Source organism: Candida tropicalis (assembly GCF_000006335.3).
Source record: "Candida tropicalis MYA-3404 genomic scaffold supercont3.2, whole genome shotgun sequence".
Taxonomy (NCBI): Eukaryota; Fungi; Ascomycota; class Pichiomycetes; order Serinales; family Debaryomycetaceae; genus Candida; species Candida tropicalis.
Window position 1 is genome coordinate 516,354 of NW_003020049.1, and position 16,859 is coordinate 533,212.

At 32.7% G+C, this 16,859-nt stretch overlaps 6 protein-coding genes across 6 annotated transcripts; 3 read left to right on the top strand and 3 right to left on the bottom strand. All coding sequences in view use genetic code 12, as the record gives it.

Annotated features, from left to right (window-relative positions):
• Window positions 1-161: 161 nt before the first annotated feature.
• Window positions 162-2,351, top strand: CTRG_01310 (uncharacterized protein; the record flags this gene model as incomplete). The annotated part of the gene is made up of 1 exon (XM_002546958.1): window positions 162-2,351. The coding sequence occupies one exon, from the start codon at window positions 162-164 to the stop codon at window positions 2,349-2,351; it is 2,190 nt and encodes a 729-aa protein (XP_002547004.1).
• A 371-nt stretch (window positions 2,352-2,722) lies between these two features.
• CTRG_01311 (putative carboxylic ester hydrolase) lies at window positions 2,723-4,720 on the top strand (the record flags this gene model as incomplete). Its single annotated transcript, XM_002546959.1, has 1 exon — window positions 2,723-4,720. The coding sequence occupies one exon, from the start codon at window positions 2,723-2,725 to the stop codon at window positions 4,718-4,720; it is 1,998 nt and encodes a 665-aa protein (XP_002547005.1).
• Window positions 4,721-5,124: 404 nt separating this feature from the next.
• Window positions 5,125-7,086, top strand: CTRG_01312 (uncharacterized protein; the record flags this gene model as incomplete). The annotated part of the gene is made up of 1 exon (XM_002546960.1): window positions 5,125-7,086. One exon carries the CDS (start codon window positions 5,125-5,127, stop codon window positions 7,084-7,086), a length of 1,962 nt encoding a protein of 653 aa, XP_002547006.1.
• Window positions 7,087-7,262: 176 nt separating this feature from the next.
• AMO1 (Amo1p) lies at window positions 7,263-9,389 on the bottom strand (the record flags this gene model as incomplete). Its single annotated transcript, XM_002546961.1, has 1 exon — window positions 7,263-9,389. One exon carries the CDS (start codon window positions 9,387-9,389, stop codon window positions 7,263-7,265), a length of 2,127 nt encoding a protein of 708 aa, XP_002547007.1.
• Window positions 9,390-10,433: 1,044 nt separating this feature from the next.
• CTRG_01314 (uncharacterized protein) lies at window positions 10,434-11,318 on the bottom strand (the record flags this gene model as incomplete). Its single annotated transcript, XM_002546962.1, has 1 exon — window positions 10,434-11,318. The coding sequence occupies one exon, from the start codon at window positions 11,316-11,318 to the stop codon at window positions 10,434-10,436; it is 885 nt and encodes a 294-aa protein (XP_002547008.1).
• A 2,900-nt stretch (window positions 11,319-14,218) lies between these two features.
• Window positions 14,219-16,711, bottom strand: EFT2 (elongation factor 2; the record flags this gene model as incomplete). Its single annotated transcript, XM_002546963.1, has 1 exon — window positions 14,219-16,711. One exon carries the CDS (start codon window positions 16,709-16,711, stop codon window positions 14,219-14,221), a length of 2,493 nt encoding a protein of 830 aa, XP_002547009.1.
• Between the last annotated feature and the right edge of the window lie 148 nt (window positions 16,712-16,859).

Sequence of the window (16,859 nt, forward strand, 5' to 3'; positions counted from 1 at the left end):
CTATGGTTAGAATTGTATTTAGATAGACAATAACTAGTTACACATAGTATAGGTTGGTAATATCAGACAAACGGAAAGAGAATACACCAACACCTCCTCCTAACCCTTTCACAGTTAAGAAAAAGAAAAAAAAATTACAAGAACACATTCTCCTCTTTCGTATGAAATCACACCCACCGTCTAATGATAACCAAGTCAATTCCAAATCTGATCTGGATACAATCGAACTTCAATCATTAGATATCAAGAAAACAATTACTTCAGCTAGTGATAATATTACTCCAAATAACAGCAGTATGAGTGATACCCTTTTATCTAATAGTGAACATGATGACACAACAGGAGATCGTAGCAGAACTACCACCGCCAGTAGTGACGATATACGAATAATTGACGAAGATAATGATTTTTATTTCCAAAGAGATAACTCATTTAAAACACGATTCAAAAGATTTTTCTATTTATTATGGTATGGTCCATTAGATCCTAAAGATGATCCTGCTCCTAGGATCTCTTGTTTGGAGTTTTTCGAGGCTATTCCTGATAAGTTCAAAACAAGGGTACCTTTAATTTATAGACGGGCATTATTGGTAACTTATTTATTTTTCTGGTTTGGATTATGTTATAGTATATTAGTTCCATATTTGACTGTTCCTCCTTATTTATCGACGGATCCTAACACGCACATCTACACTTTATCATGTGGCCAACTGCAAGAATTTTGGAAAGGAAAGAATGGTGCATGTGGGTTGAATGGGGATTTGTGTCCTGAAGTAACCAAATCTAATAACAATGAACAGCTACAAAATGATATATTTATCAGATGCCCAGCATTGTGTGACCGATCAAGTTGGACATATTCTTTAATACCAATAGGTAATCAAAAAATCAAGTATCGAGGTTATTTTGTCGGTGGTGGTACCGATGTTGAGAATAAGTTGGAGGAAAACCAAATCACTAACCCATATCGTGCTGATAGTTACCCATGTGGAGCTGGTGTCCATGCTGGTGTTATTTCTCCATTTTGGGGTGGGTGTGCTAGAATTTCATATAATAGCAAGGACCAGACTTATTTTAAATCCTCAAAGGGTCATTATGGTGTTGGTAAATCGATAGAATTCTTATCCTTTTTCAAATTTTCCTTTTTTTTCAAAAATCTAAAACTTCCAGATCAGGAATCATTTAATAATTGCTACGATCCAAGATTATTGATATTGATTTTGAACATTATCCTCGGTATTCCCGTAGTTTACCTTGGAAGTGGTGCCGTTGCTTACTGGACAATTAGTATTTGTGGGTTCTGGACGATTTGCTTAGCTACAGATCCTCCAGTGGATGTTGATCCAAATAGAATCACTGATTTTGCCCATTTGTTGTCTGTTGCATTGGAAAGATTCTTACCATCGTGCTGCATTTTATATGTGTTATGGCACGTATCTGCGAAAAGAACATTATCTGAACCGTCGAATATAGGTGACACCAATGTGAAAATTTCATACTTGAGTAGAGTATTCTTGTGGTATCCTATGTTTTGGTTGGGTGTATTGAATAATATGACTTTTGATAGATTACCAGTTGACAGATTAACCATTTCTGATTTAAAAGAGCAATCAGGGGCAATGCTTGCAGTTGGATCAATTATCCTTACGATTACAACATGTGCATTCATTCAAGCTTACAAGCTTTGGCTCTCTGGTCGTTTTAGAAAATATTTGTTTATCTATTCAATGTTTATTTTGGGTTTGGTTTTCTTGGCCCAATTACCAAATTTAACCTTAAGAGTGCATCATTATATTTTGGCGATGCTTTTAATTCCAGGTTGTGCAACTAGAGGAAGAACTGCATTGTTATTCCAAGGTATTTTGTTAGGACTTTTCCTTTCTGGTGCAGCAAGATGGGGATTAGCCGCCATTGCTGAAACTGCAGAATCATTGAGAAGAGATGATCCAAAAGGTAATATTATCCCACCAATGGTAACAGCATACAATATTCAAACGGGTGTATTAGAATGGCTGAATTTTCCTTTTAATGCCAAGTTAACCAAGTTTACAGCTAAATTATATGAAAAGTATAGCTCGATTTCGATTTTGATTAATGATATTGAGCAATATGTTGGGGACAAGATTGAATCTGTGAATTTAAAAGAACTTTTTGATAGTTCAGCAGACTTGAAGAAAGAGATTCAAGAGGCATTAGCTAATGGTATAAAAGATAGAAATGGTAATATACCAATTTATATAAGACTTGGAAGAAAGATTCCTAATACCCATTACTATAGCGATTTTTCCAATGCTGCTATACTTAAATATCCATCTGGGGAGTTAACAGTCCCATTCCCTGGATTGACATGAGTTATATATGAAAAAAACTTGTGCTATCTTATGTTGTTTATACGTGTATGTCTGTGTGTTTTTTTTATAGTTCGTCATTATAGATATTAAATGAATGTGATTTTGTGATACTTCTGTCGTTTTGCTGCAATTAAACCAGAAATTGGTCGTTTCGCTTGCAATTGGTATACAACAACAACAGGTGCTTTTATGAAATTCGTTTAATATTGAATATATTGTCACTATGAACCTACAATCGTATTAACGAGATCAGTAAATCCAGGTGAGAGAAGGAAAAAAAAAAAATCACGAGCATCAAGGAACGAGATAAGATTTCAGTTTCTACACAATCATTAAACAACTTTCAGTAGGAATTGGATAACTCAACTACAATGTCATCGAGTATTAGTTCTAAGCAACCTATTCCAATAATCAAATGGTTCTATGCAGTAGATATACCTAATTCTAGACCATCTTATTATAATTATGTGAAAACAAAAGAACCTCAAAAATTTATTCCATTTTCAGATTATGATTCATTAAATCTTGAAAAGACATATCAAGATTCCCCTAATTCCAATTACAATTCCAAATTAGAAATTAATGAAGATAAATTATTTGAAGCAGATTTATCAAGTATGGAAATTTATCCTATCTATTGGGATGGACCTAGATATGAAATAAGAAGAGGATTATGGTTTACTCAAGATGGAAGTCCATTACCAACTAATGTAGCACTTGAAATTGATCAAGGATATAATGAAATTAAACCTTATTTGTTTGATAAACCTGCACCAACAGATAAAGTAACAAGTGAAGAATTGGAAGTAGAGATTGCAAAACAGAATGATAAAGTTGATGTCAAACAGCAGAATGATTTATATGAATTGAAAGATGGACGATTTGTATTGTATTTTAATGAAAGAGATGCATTTATTATTCCTCATTCATACCGGGGAAAATTTCAACTAGATATTGTTAGGAAATTTGGATCGAATTCATATCTTGGTATCATTAGAATCTATAGAGGTTATGAGAACAATAAATCAAAAGATGAAGCAGGAAATGAGACCGATATGAAAAAGATTGAAGAACAACAAAAGGAAAATACAAAGGACAAGAATAAAACAGACGAGAGTCTTGATACTAATGAGATTGGTGATAATATGGAACATGATTTTGATTTAGATACATCTCGGGAAGAAGCCAATAGAGAGATCGAACATTTGGTATTCTGTGTTCATGGGATTGGACAAATCATGGGGAATAAGAGTGATACCTATACATTCTCTCATAGTGTTAATTTATTAAGGAAAACAATCAAAAAGGTATTTAATAATAATCCGAATTATCAGAAATTAGCGGGTAATACTAGCAATAATAAATCAAACACAAAAATTCAGGTGTTGCCTATCTCTTGGAGACACATGGTTTCATTTAATCCAACAAGACCTAGAACGGATGGATCTGATAATAGACTCCCAACATTATCACAACTTAATGTTGATGGTATCACGTATGTTAGGGAAATACTAGGTGATGTTGGTTGTGATATCTTGTTATACTACGAAAAGGAATATTTAGTACAAATGTTAACTGCAGTAACATCTGAATTGAATCGAGTATATAATTTGTACAAAGAAAGAAATCCTCATTTCAAAGGTAAAGTTCACATCTTGGGTCATTCGTTAGGATCAGCTATTTCTTTCGATATTTTATCAGGACAAAGTTCAACTATTGAAGAAGGTGAAATTGGATTTGACCAACAATTATCTTTTGAAGTTGACAAGTTATTTCTTGTTGGGTCACCCGTTGGTATTTTCAAGCTCATTGAACGTAAGAATATAGTTGGACATCCACTTGTCCACTCAACTACTCAACCTGCCAATGAATTTGTATCTCCTAGATGCAATAATGTGTATAACCTATATCATCCATGTGATCCAATAGCATATAGAATTGAACCTTTAGTTAATCCTAAATTTGGTGATTTCAAAGCAGCTTATGTTCCATTTGAAAGTAAAGTTGGACTCAATGGTCGATTTGAGATGGTTTCTAAGTTTACAAATATGATTTCTACAAAGTTGTGGGAAACTTCAAAACATGTAAAGAAAAAAAGTGCTGCTGATGAAGATGGTGAAAATGAAGGATCACCAATTTTCAAAAAGAGAGACTTAACAGGAACTCAATTGAAACAGTTGACATCGTTGAATTTGAAAGGAAGATTGGATTATAGTCTACCTATGGGGATGTTTGATATCTCATTGGTTTCAGCACTTGCGGCACATATTGGATATTTTGAGGATGAAAATACTGTTGGTTTTCTTATCAGAGAATTGTTAACCAAAAGAGATAAAGCAGTTGAATCAAAGGTCGTTTCTATCTATTAGAGAAGTATAGGAAACTTTATATAGTCACAGAAAATGGTTGTACCTAAAGACTGATACATATACATGCTAGAGTATTTGAGTATTGTATGCCCGGTCATGTGACGTGTTTTTGTGGTGCAGAAATCGATGAATAATATAAGACGCCTGAAATTGGGTAGTATTTCAATTCCTTTGTATTGCTTAAGTGAAAAGTCTTAAAAAAAAAATTGTACGCGCACACGCAAAAAAAGTTGGGTAGCATTTCAAGCTATGCGTCATACGTTCTTTTTTTACTAAAGTATCCAATTCTTGCAGCCAGACCGCGGTGTTGAATTTTCTCTTTTTTTTTTCATTTCAATATAAATTATTCTTCTTAATAAAAATTTTTCATTTTAATCAATTATTATTCACAATTAACCCTGAAAATGACTCAATTACAAGACCTTCCACAAGATGTTCTTCAAAGGATATTCAATTACGTGCCAAATGATTTATTAGTCGAACTTATTGATATTCCAGCTATTTCAAGCCTGGTTGCCAATGCTTTATATTCCACAGTTTTGGTTGGTAAAAGATCAAAAATCACCAGTAAAATAGAACTTCAAGGTACGAACAAATTACCTATTGTTCAACATATTTCTCATATAGTGAAATTACAGAAAAAGTATCCTAATTTAAAACCAAAGAAATGGATTTTTGCAAATAAATTCGATGCTTTAGAACAAGGTAATGAATTCCCACAGATTCTTGAAAATTCCCAAGTGGAAATACTGCTTCAAGAAAAAATTGGATTGTTTTGTATGAAGTATACACAAAGTTCAATTCAAGTTACTTCCGTAACTGGATTTCAAGTCAGACGTTTAAGGGACATTATTGATTCAAGGTTATTGAATTGTATGGAATCAGTTTATTGTGGTGGACATAATACTTGGCCCAAATTATCATCGTTTCCAAATTTGACTAGTCTTAGAGTTTCTGCTGAAGTATCACCAACTCAACTTTATCGACTTCCAAGACATTTGAAGAAATTATTCATTGGTTTAGAAATTAAAAAGAGAGATTATCGTAAAGAGAAGAACCATCCGGACATGATAACTAAATTTGACTTTCCAAATGGGTTAACTGAGTTATCAATGGAATTTTCACCAGAATGTGCATACGATTGTTGTTTCCATGTTGATATTTCACACTTGACTATGCTTAGAAAGTTATCAATTCGTCCAGAATCAAATTTTGGCTCCGAACAAGTTGGTTTACAATGGATATTACCAAAAAGTATAAGATGGTTAGATTATGTTAGTTATCATACTATAAGTGGATTCCTTAAAACTTCATGTCCACAATTGATTTCTTTAATAGCAGATCAGGCTGATGGAGATTTAATTGATCATCATATTAAAAAATTACCAGATACTTTGCAAGAACTTAAAACTTCATGTGAAGGGGTGGTGACTTTACCTAGACATTCTCGTGATGACAACGGAAATAAGAGACATAAACCAGATTTGACTGATAAATATCCTAGTGGTTTGAAAAAACTGTCAATTTACGATCCATTGGGTAAATTTTCGAAGAGAAGTAGAATAATTCAAATTCCACCAACTATTACAAGCTTGAAACTTTGTGAGATATCTAATATTGATTTTGATTCTTTACAAGATCTTGAAAACCTTGTTGACCTTGTAATGGCATCATCACCTGGTAGAATCGAAGTATTTGACTATAAACTTCCTCCATCTTTGAAATCTTTGACAATTAGAAATTCAAAGGTTAAAAAGCTTATCATAGATGCTCCAAATCTTGAAACTTTGATTATTGGTGGAGATTTAGAAGGAATTGTTGTTGATGAATCAAAACTAGTCATCCCATCAAGTCTCAAAAAGTTGACACTCGAGGATAACAAAATTGAAGAACTTGCAATTGCTCTTCCTGAATCTTTGGAATGGTTAGATCTTTCACTGAACAAGCTCAAGAATCTTAAGAATATACCTTCTGGTTTGACACATCTTGATTTATCTAATAATAAATTTGGATCTACAGATGAAATAATCACTTTCCCAGTGAACTTGAAATTACTAAATTTAAATTCAAATCCTATTCATGATGATTGGATTTCCAAACTGAATTTATCCAATTTAATGGAATTAAAAGACCTCTTTTTGGTGGAGATCAAGTTATCTACATTGAATATTGAATACTTACCAGTATCATTGGTTGCTTTGGATATACATGGAGGAACAATTTCTTCTATTGTGGAGGATTTTAAGAATTTTGTAAATCTTCAAGAGTTGAATATTTCTGGAAATAGATTATCTGAAGAATTAAAGTTATCTATTTCTTCTAATCCTCAGTTTTTCAGTGAGAATCTCACCTACTGTGTAATCTAATTGATGTATTATATATACACTTTTTAGAAAAAAATGTAATATAAAAGTGGACTATGATATTAAAAGTGTCTAATTCTTCATCATGACTTTTTCTAGTTAAACAATATTATATTCACGGAATATTTATAAAGAATTATATGTATATAAACAAAACAAATCAAAATCAAAAAGAGTTATTATTTCTTGCAACAAGAACCACCTTGACCATTGAAAGCTAATCTTGAAGTTTTATCTTCGAGTAAATGAGAAGCAGCAACACCAGCTTTAACTTCTTTAGTAGTTCTAGCATAAGAAGGTTTAACATCCAATACAGGATTTTCATTGAAAATATTTCTTGGTCTTAACATTAATTCAAAAATTTCAGTTGGCATAACTGGGAAATCTTCAGGAGCTGGGAAATGAGTAATACCAAAAGTATGAAAGAATAAAATATCTTTATTTTCAACATTATCAGAACCATCACCGATCCATTTTCTCATACCTCTTGAACCATCACCACTCCATTGAGCAACATGATCACCAGAAGGATATAATCTACCATAACCATAATTTTCATCAACATATGGAATAACTTGAGTATGACTTGCTGCCCATGGTGCTCTTTTTCTAACTAATGAACCTTCTTGAGCTAATAATGGAGAACAAAATGTTGAAACTAATTTATAAGTAGCTGGTTTACCAGAATACTTATGAATAGAAGATGGATTAAACATATCCCAAGTTCTAGCAGTTGAACTTTCAAAATTAGTTATTGAATCTTTAACTGTTTTAAAAGTTTTCTTTTCACAATAAAATGCATTACCATACATATTTTGTGAAGAACCAGTTGGGAATGGAGATGGTTTTGCATCACTAGTAGCAGCTGAATTATTATCACCATCAATTCTTGGATTAACTCTTAATGAGAATAAATGTTGATGATTATGAGCATTAACATTTGGATAAACAACAGTACCCCATGGTCCAATATCTTCATCATCAGCACAAATAAAAGTATTTAAAATACCAGTTAATCTAACTTCTAATTTAATAGTACCATCTTGTCTAAGAATCCAATAAACACAATATTCATAATTGGCAGCAGTGAAAATTTGAGAAATAATTAATCTTTTACCTCTAGTAGTAACAGCAGTTTGGAAATCATCTCTAAAATCAGAATGTTTAAATAAAATACCATCATCTTCTTCATGAATACAAATGGCATTTTTAATAGTAGCAGCATCACCTGATTTATCAACAACATGACCATCCAAATAATGGATAACACCTTTACAATCACAAGAAAGGGATAATGGATTAGTCATATTACCAGCACCATATTCACCAATATCAAGAGCATGTTTTCTTTGATGAGGGAAATCTGGAGAACCATATGGAACCACCATTTCACAAAGAGAAATTCTATGGAAAAGTGGTCTAACATTACCATGATCATTATAAGTGAAATCACTTAAAACAATACCTTCACGATAATTGAAACCAATATGGAAAGTCATATTTGACCAAGTCATAACATTATTATCCATACTGAAAGAAACTCCATTTGGTTGAGTAATATTAATTGGATGATCATCTTGTCTAAAACCAGAAGGATTTTCAGCAGTACCAAATTTTTCAGCAATATGTTTTGGATGATAATTAGAATGCTTATGTTTAGAAAGTGGTCTTCTTCTTGATGGAATATCAATGAAAATAACTTTACCAGCATTCATATCAACAATTGGACAAAAATCCAAAGGATGAGAATAATGAGAATCATCTTCATCTGATCTCCAATACATTAAAGCTTGTTGTAATCTTCTTGAAGCACCCCATCTTTCATCATAACCAATGGTCCAAGCATCACAATAAATTTGATGCATAGAATTTTTTGGAACTCCACTTAATTCACATTGTCTTTGAACTTCAGGATCTTTTCTAATAATATCTTCAGTAACTTGTAAATCACTTGGAGTTAAAATTGGTTGAACACCTTCAGTATGTTTCATTTCAATTAATTGTTGAGCACCAATATCAACAATACCTTCATGAACTCCAGAATCTCCATCAACAACAATAACATAATAAGCTAAACGTGGTGGTAATGGACCCTTTTTTTCTTTCCATTCATAATAAGCTTTTTTAATTGGTTCTCTTAAAGTAACAGTATTGAAATTAATAGCTTTTCCAATATATTTAGATTTAACAATTGAAGAAACTGATCTAATTTCAGCAGGAGTCAAAGGATCTAAAGGATGAGCTGGACGTGGTGGTGGAGCAACTGATGCTGTTGCATGCATTGATAATTGGGATAATCTTTCCATATTAGCAAATGATAATTAGTGGATAAAGAATAGTTATAGAATGAATAAAGAATTAAATAAAAAAAAAAATTAAAAAAATTCAAGAATTCAAAGAGACTTTTCAACTCCTATTTATAAACTTCTAACCCGCTATAGAGATTTAATGAAATCGGGGTTTCATTTATTGGACTATCATAATTTTTTTTTGTTTGTTTGTTTTATGGGTTAATCTGATTATTTGCGGAAATCAAAAACGCGGTGCTTATCTGAGCCTAATTGGGAAAATAAATCCCTGATAAGTAGAAGAGGAAAAAAAAAAATTTATTGGTCTTCCCAAATAGGAAAGCGTTTACGCAAGTTTTTCAAAGTGTGCAAAAGGAATCATGATTAATGTAATAAATGAGATGAACCAATCATCTATGTGATTATTAGATTAGTATCGTCTATATGTAAGATTCAATTTAGATTTTATCTGAGTTTGGTTCAAGATAAGTGCAAGATTATTGTTTGATGTAATCGTGGTGGTAAACAGGGAATTGAGATTGATGATGATGATCGTGGAAGGTCGAATACTCAACTCCATGGGGGAAGCCTTGTTTTGTTTATTCAATCAATGGGGTTTGAAAACAGGAGATTTGTTGACCTCTAGAGTGTAATACACTTCTATACCATAATGTGTTTACTACAACGGAGTCTGACAATTGAAACCAAACTTGTGACAATGAAAAATACCATAATAGAGAGTAGACATAACAAGTATAAATGTCATCAATCGTATGTCTTGACTTGATTTTTAGATTGACCTGGCATTTACTATAATTCTATAGTGGCTGCAAAAAGAAATACTTCATAAACGAAGGAAAAAAAATATATACAAGCTTGGGGAAATTGCGATGATTTGTCACTATACGAGAGAGAACGAGAGAAAAAGAATTACTATCGCGAAGTATGATGAATGATATTATTATTATTGTACGTCATTAAATTAAGGTTGTTCATTAACTATATATTGGGTTGGTATTTTAAATTTAGCAGATCTAGTAGAATCAATTTTATAACCAATAATTATACACCAGATTCCACCTTTTCTTCCAAATCTTCTTCTTTGTGTTCTTCAAACATTTGTCTTCTTCTATAGACAACAGCAATTATTGAAGGAATTAAAACAAACAAGAACAAATTCAAAATACTCCAACAGTTAATTGCCATAATTTTGGCAATTTGATAAGTAGTTTGTAAATTATCCATATTTCTTTCTTGTAAACATTCTTGAAATAAAGTAGCACCTTGGGAGCAAATTTTATAATCTTGTTCCAATTGATTTAAATTAGAAATAATAACTGAAGTGACAAAAGATGCATCTTGACGATCAGCACCATTTTCCATAATGGTCAAAATATTGACCAAAGTATCTTTACTGTAAATCATAAACCACATTGAAATGACCAAGACAATGGCATTATAAGTCCAAATTCCTTGTACCAAGACAGTTGGGAAATCGGAAAGAAAAGCAAATTTGCTAAAGGCATCAATCAAATAAGTTACTGTTAATGCGATAAACACGTGATCAAACTTAATTTGATCTTTAATGGTGGCAGTTGAACTTAGCAACATTTCTTGAGGTAAAAATGCCAATAATAAGATAAATACAATTATAAAAGTCAAAGGATAAGTAAATTTATCAAAAATTGACTTTTTATTTTCCTGTTTCAAACAGGTGTATGATACTATTATTGATGTTAAAAAAGTTAATAGAATTTGGGAATCATATACAGGTAAATGGTCTAAACTTATGGAATGGACGGGAGTATAGGAAATGATGATTAGATTCCATATTATCAACAATCCCAATTGGTAGTTTCTGCGTATTATATGATTTAATATAAGTATTAACGATATGATTAGATTAACCATAAAATAAGGGTAAGTTGAAAAAATGTCTTGAATCATTATGAGTGCAAAATAAGAAAAAATAGGGATTAATTGTAGAATTTAATAGGAAATGGGTATTGATATGAATATTTTTATTTTTCTTTAGTATAAAGAGTAAAGGAGTAAGATGAAGTATTGAATGGTAGAAAAACAACAAACTTAATTGCTATTAAAATATGAATGTAATGATATGTAGATGAAAATAAAGAATCAAAAAAAAAAGAAAAGTATGATGAAGTAGAATCAAGTGGGAACGATGTTGCTTATATATCTCTTTTTTTTTGATTTATATGGGTTTCAAAGAAAGAATAGAAAATCACAGAAAACGGTACACAAAAAAAAAAAAAAATAACTAAATTAAATTTCGGTCGGAATTAGTAATAAATGCATTAAAATTACTCACCTGTAATTATTACTGTCTACATCATATTCATTGAATTCACAAAATAAAAAATAACCCTTTGACATTTATTCTCTTTTATGTAAAATACAATTTAGCAAACAACTAACTAATTAACGAAAATGACCGGGCATGCATAAAACAGAGAGATGATGTGGTGCTGTTTGAAAGGGCGAGTTTTATCACATAAGTTGGAATATGGACTTACACCTCTCTGGAAAACAAAGCAAAAGAAAGGAAAGGAAAGGAAAAAGAATTCACGCAACTCTACACACCCATACACATAGGGCAACCCTTTTAAACTGTTTCGCATAACTAACTAAAATTATGTCACGCTTACACGACCTCCCCATTCCCTCACTTGTTTGGTGATGATTACATAAATGATTATGATGAGTATGATTGTGATGATGATATTAAACATCATGAGTATTCCGATCAAACCGGATTCTCATCATTCACGATCATTTTTTTTTTTTTTAATTTTATTTTATTTTTATTCTTAAATTTTAATTTAGATTATTATTACTATTAGTCCTTAATTTTTGTTATGTAAGGTGTATATCATTAAGAGCAGGGCTAAACATATTTACATCATCATAAACGATGAAACTCCATATTTTTTTTTTTGATTTAACTGTACTATGACTATCCCCTTATCATCACAAGACTTTTGATATTTATATACGGTCGTTCCTTTTTGCAATATTTGATATATACATACACACAGCAGTACAAGAAATATATTTTATAGGGGTTTTTTGTTGTTGTTGTTGTTCTTTAGGTCGTATAGATGAAAGGTTTCTCAAGTACAGAATCTTATATTCATTATTCATTCTACTCCTTTCTCCACGTTCCACATTGTTACATCTTAACCATTTCTTTTTCTTAGTAATCGGATTTCATCAATTTCCTCGACCGGAAATAAATGAAATAATATCTATTATAGCAAACTTCTCATGTACACTTTAATCTCAAGCACAAAGTAAAAAAAAAATATCTCACACACACACACACATATCACAACTGTTGATTATCTTTCTGCATTGACCGGCAATCACATCCCTTTAGAAAATTTTGCAGCCCGGAATTGTAGATCAACCAGTGTTGATAATTAATTGATTGATTGGTTGGTTGATCTGCAATCCAAACACATACAACACCATTCTGTTGTCAACCATCACATTCCATCAAGAAAAGAATACATTTGATTTTCCTTTGGTTACGAACTTAAATCTTAATTCATCATTACCCAGGCAAGAACTATTTGGTTTGCTTTACTTATCCGATGGACAAACAACGAATGGTTTGTAAACAATTATGATCTGCCGATGAGTTAGATGTCTACATTGTTAGTTTTAACCCAAATGGGTAGGTTAATTGATAATAATAATTAACCAGTTTAGTCTAAATGACAAACATACAATTACAACCATTTCTCTAGCCGGTTACTTTAAATGACATAACCAGTCGGATATTAACAATAAATTATGTGCATGACTAAAAAACAAAAATTTTTTTTTTTTTGGGCCTGTCTCACAAAACTCAAATAATGAAAGAAGAAAAACATCGCAATAGCATACCGAAGAAGAAGTAAATCTCGTTCCTTTTCCATAGGGAATAGATATTCAAATTATTCTTGTATATTATGATCTATCAAATACTCAAATGTCACGAGAATCCAATACCTAACAAAAAAAGATCAACCTCTTTATTTTTCAAAATTATAGCTATTTTTTTGTTTTTGTTTGCAATTAAGAATCCTCATTGAAAAATACTCACGTTATATCAAAACGGCAAACTGTTAAATATCCTTTGTCTTTTTTTTTTAATGCCGGTACTAAGGAAACGCGTCTATGTTTCGAAATTTCGTTTTTTTTTTTTTTATACATATTTTAGTTGCCTGTAGAATGTCTAGACCATCACCCCCGGTTATCCTCGAATATATATTTCCTTTATTCGGTATCGAATTAAATTCAATTGTTCATTTATACCGTACCGTACCGTATGGAACCATATCCGTTAAATTACAATTACAATTAAAACTTTAAAAAACAATAATCTTCAATCTCGCCAAAATTAGTACTTGTATGTATGTATTTTATTACTTTTACCAATAAGAAATCAATAGAGTGGTTTGATTCCCTTATTCATCATCATCATTGTCATCACATATCACATATCACAAATATCGTATTTCTTCTTTCTCAAAGTCTCTCTTTTTTTTTTATATGTACTGATTTGTGTACAATAATAACCTCATCGAAAATAATATACACTTTGATTCACACAAAGGGAAAACTCCCGATGGTATGGTGTTTTTTTTTTCCTAAGCAATAGAATTATCCATCGGATATATATATTCTTGACATCACCAAACTTTGATCCAACTACAAGATGACTTAATTTTTTTTTTAGATAGATGATGTGTATTATAACAAAAAGATATTATAAAAAAAAAGAGATTCCAAAAATATTATAAAAATATAAACAAATAAAACAAATATATAAGGAAAACTTACAATTTATCGTAATATTCAGTGTATTCTGGAACTTCAGGTTTCAAACCAGCTCTAACTCTCTTTTCTTTGACAATAGCACCTGGTTTAGAAGTGGCATCAGTAACATCACCAGACATAACTTGCCAATGATCGAAAATCAATTGTGGGAAAGCTTGACCACCAGTAGCTTGTCTCAATTCACCAGTGAAACCGAAAGATTCGTTAACTGGCAAGTAAGCTTTAACAGTGAACAATGGGGTACCTGGTCTTTGTTCTTCAGAGATAACTTGACCTCTCTTCTTGTTCAAAACAGAGTAAATACCACCAATGGCGTTTTCTGGACATTGAATTTCAACCAAGAAAACTGGTTCTTGAATAGCTGGTTCAGCCAACAACATAGAAGCGTAAGTAACTCTTCTCATGGTTGGGATAATTTGACCACCACCTCTGTGGATAGCATCAGCGTGCAAAGTAACATCCAAAATGTTAACTCTGACTGATCTGACGTTTTCACCAAAGATTGGACCTTCTTTAGTAGCCCATTGGAAAGCAGCAACAACAGAATCTTTGATTTCGTTCAAGTATTGAACAGCCTTGGTTTGGTCAACAACTAAGTTAGGACCGTTACCATCTGGACCGAAACACCAAATCTTTCTGGCATCAGCAACATCCCAACCGTGTTTGTCAGCAAGGATTCTGGCTCTGGCTTTGAAATCATCTCTTGGGTTAATAACACCACCTTCAATGTCCAAAGAAACTTCTTCATCAATTGGTTGAGCTTTAACGTAAATTCTGTTATGCTTGTTTGGAGATTTAGACAAAGCAACCATGGAAGATTCAGCTTCAACAGTTTCTCTGTAAGAAACAACTGGTGGGGAGATTCTCAATGGAACACCGGCGTGATCGTTTTCCAAATCTTGTAAACAAATTTCCAAGTGCAATTCACCGGTACCAGCAACAATATGTTCACCGGATTCAGACATGTAAGTCAAGACACATGGATCGGATTTGGACAATCTCTTCAAACCTTCAACCAATTTTGGTAAATCGTTGGCGTTTTTAACTTCAACAGCAACTTGGACAACTGGGGAAACAGAGAATTTCATAACCTTCATGTTGTGAGCAGCTTCGTTGGTGGTAATAGTACCAGATTTCAACAAGAATTGATCGATACCAACCAAACCGATAATGTTACCAGCTGGACAGTCATCAATTTGTTCAACACTTCTACCCATCATCAAGACAGTTCTTTGAATAGATTTCAAGAACAAATCTTCTTTCTTACCAACTTGGTAGTTTGGACCTTGGATTCTGACCTTTTGACCAGATTTAACGGTACCAGCGAAAACTCTACCGAAAGCGTAGAATCTACCTTTATCGGAGGTTGGAACCATCTTGGAGACGTACAACATCAAGTCAGCAGTTGGGTCACAGTTTCTGATAGCAGTACAGAATGGATCGTCAGATGGACCTTCGTACAAAGTTTCAGCTCTGTAAGCTTGAGCGGTAACTGGAGATGGCAAGTGCAAGACAATCATTTCCAATAAAGCATCGGCAGCTGGCAAGAATTTTCTCATGACAACCTTCAACAAAGCTTTACCTTCCAAGTCTTTTTCGTCACCCTTCAATTGGATGTCCAATTTTTCCAACAAGACTGGAATTTCATCCTTCTTGAAGTTCATGATGGCAGAGAACAATCTAAAGATTGGGTCCAAGATGAACATGTTGAAAGCTCTTTCCAATGGTTTACCATCAGCATCTTTGTCTTTGTTAGTCCATTTCTTGGTCTTTGGGTTGAAGTAAGAGTCACCCCACAATCTGTCCATCATCTTTTCTCTGTCAACACCAAATTTCTTGGAGTATTTGTTGGCAAATTGTCTAACAGTGAAAGCCCAACCGTGCAAACCAGAAGCGAAGGCCACAGTTCCTTTTTGTGGGTAAACTTGGACATCACCTAAAACTGGGTCACAGTAAGTGGAGATAATAACGTTAACAGATTCAACAGTTCTAGCGAAGGTTTGGTACAAATCTTCTTTGGTGGTTTGCAATTCCAACAAAGCTCTATCAACTTTGTTAATAACAACAACTGGTTTAATTCTTTCACCCAAAGCTTGTCTCAAGACAGTTTCAGTTTGGACACAGACACCTTCAACGGTATCAACGACAACCAAAGCACCATCAGTGACTCTCAAAGCAGCAGTGACTTCAGAAGAGAAATCAACGTGACCTGGGGAATCAATCAAGTTAATCAAGAAAGAGTTACCATCAGTCTTTTGTTTGATATCTTTGACATCATCGTCAGTCATACCAGCATATAAAGAAATAGCGGTAGATTTAATAGTAATACCTCTTTCTTGTTCATCCTTTCTGGTATCCATAAATCTAGCATCACCAGCTTTGGCAGCAGAAATAATACCAGCTTTTTGAACCAAGGAATCGGACAAAGTGGATTTACCATGATCGACGTGAGCAATGACAGACATGTTACGGACATTGGTAACCTTGTCCATCAAACCACGGATTTGTTCAATTGTGAAAGCAACTACATGAATTAAGCTGTTAGTATAACCGAAATTATCGTTTCAATCATTGTCAACCAATAGGATTAACGATAATTGAAATAATATATAGTATTGGTTGGTTAAACCAATCTATCCA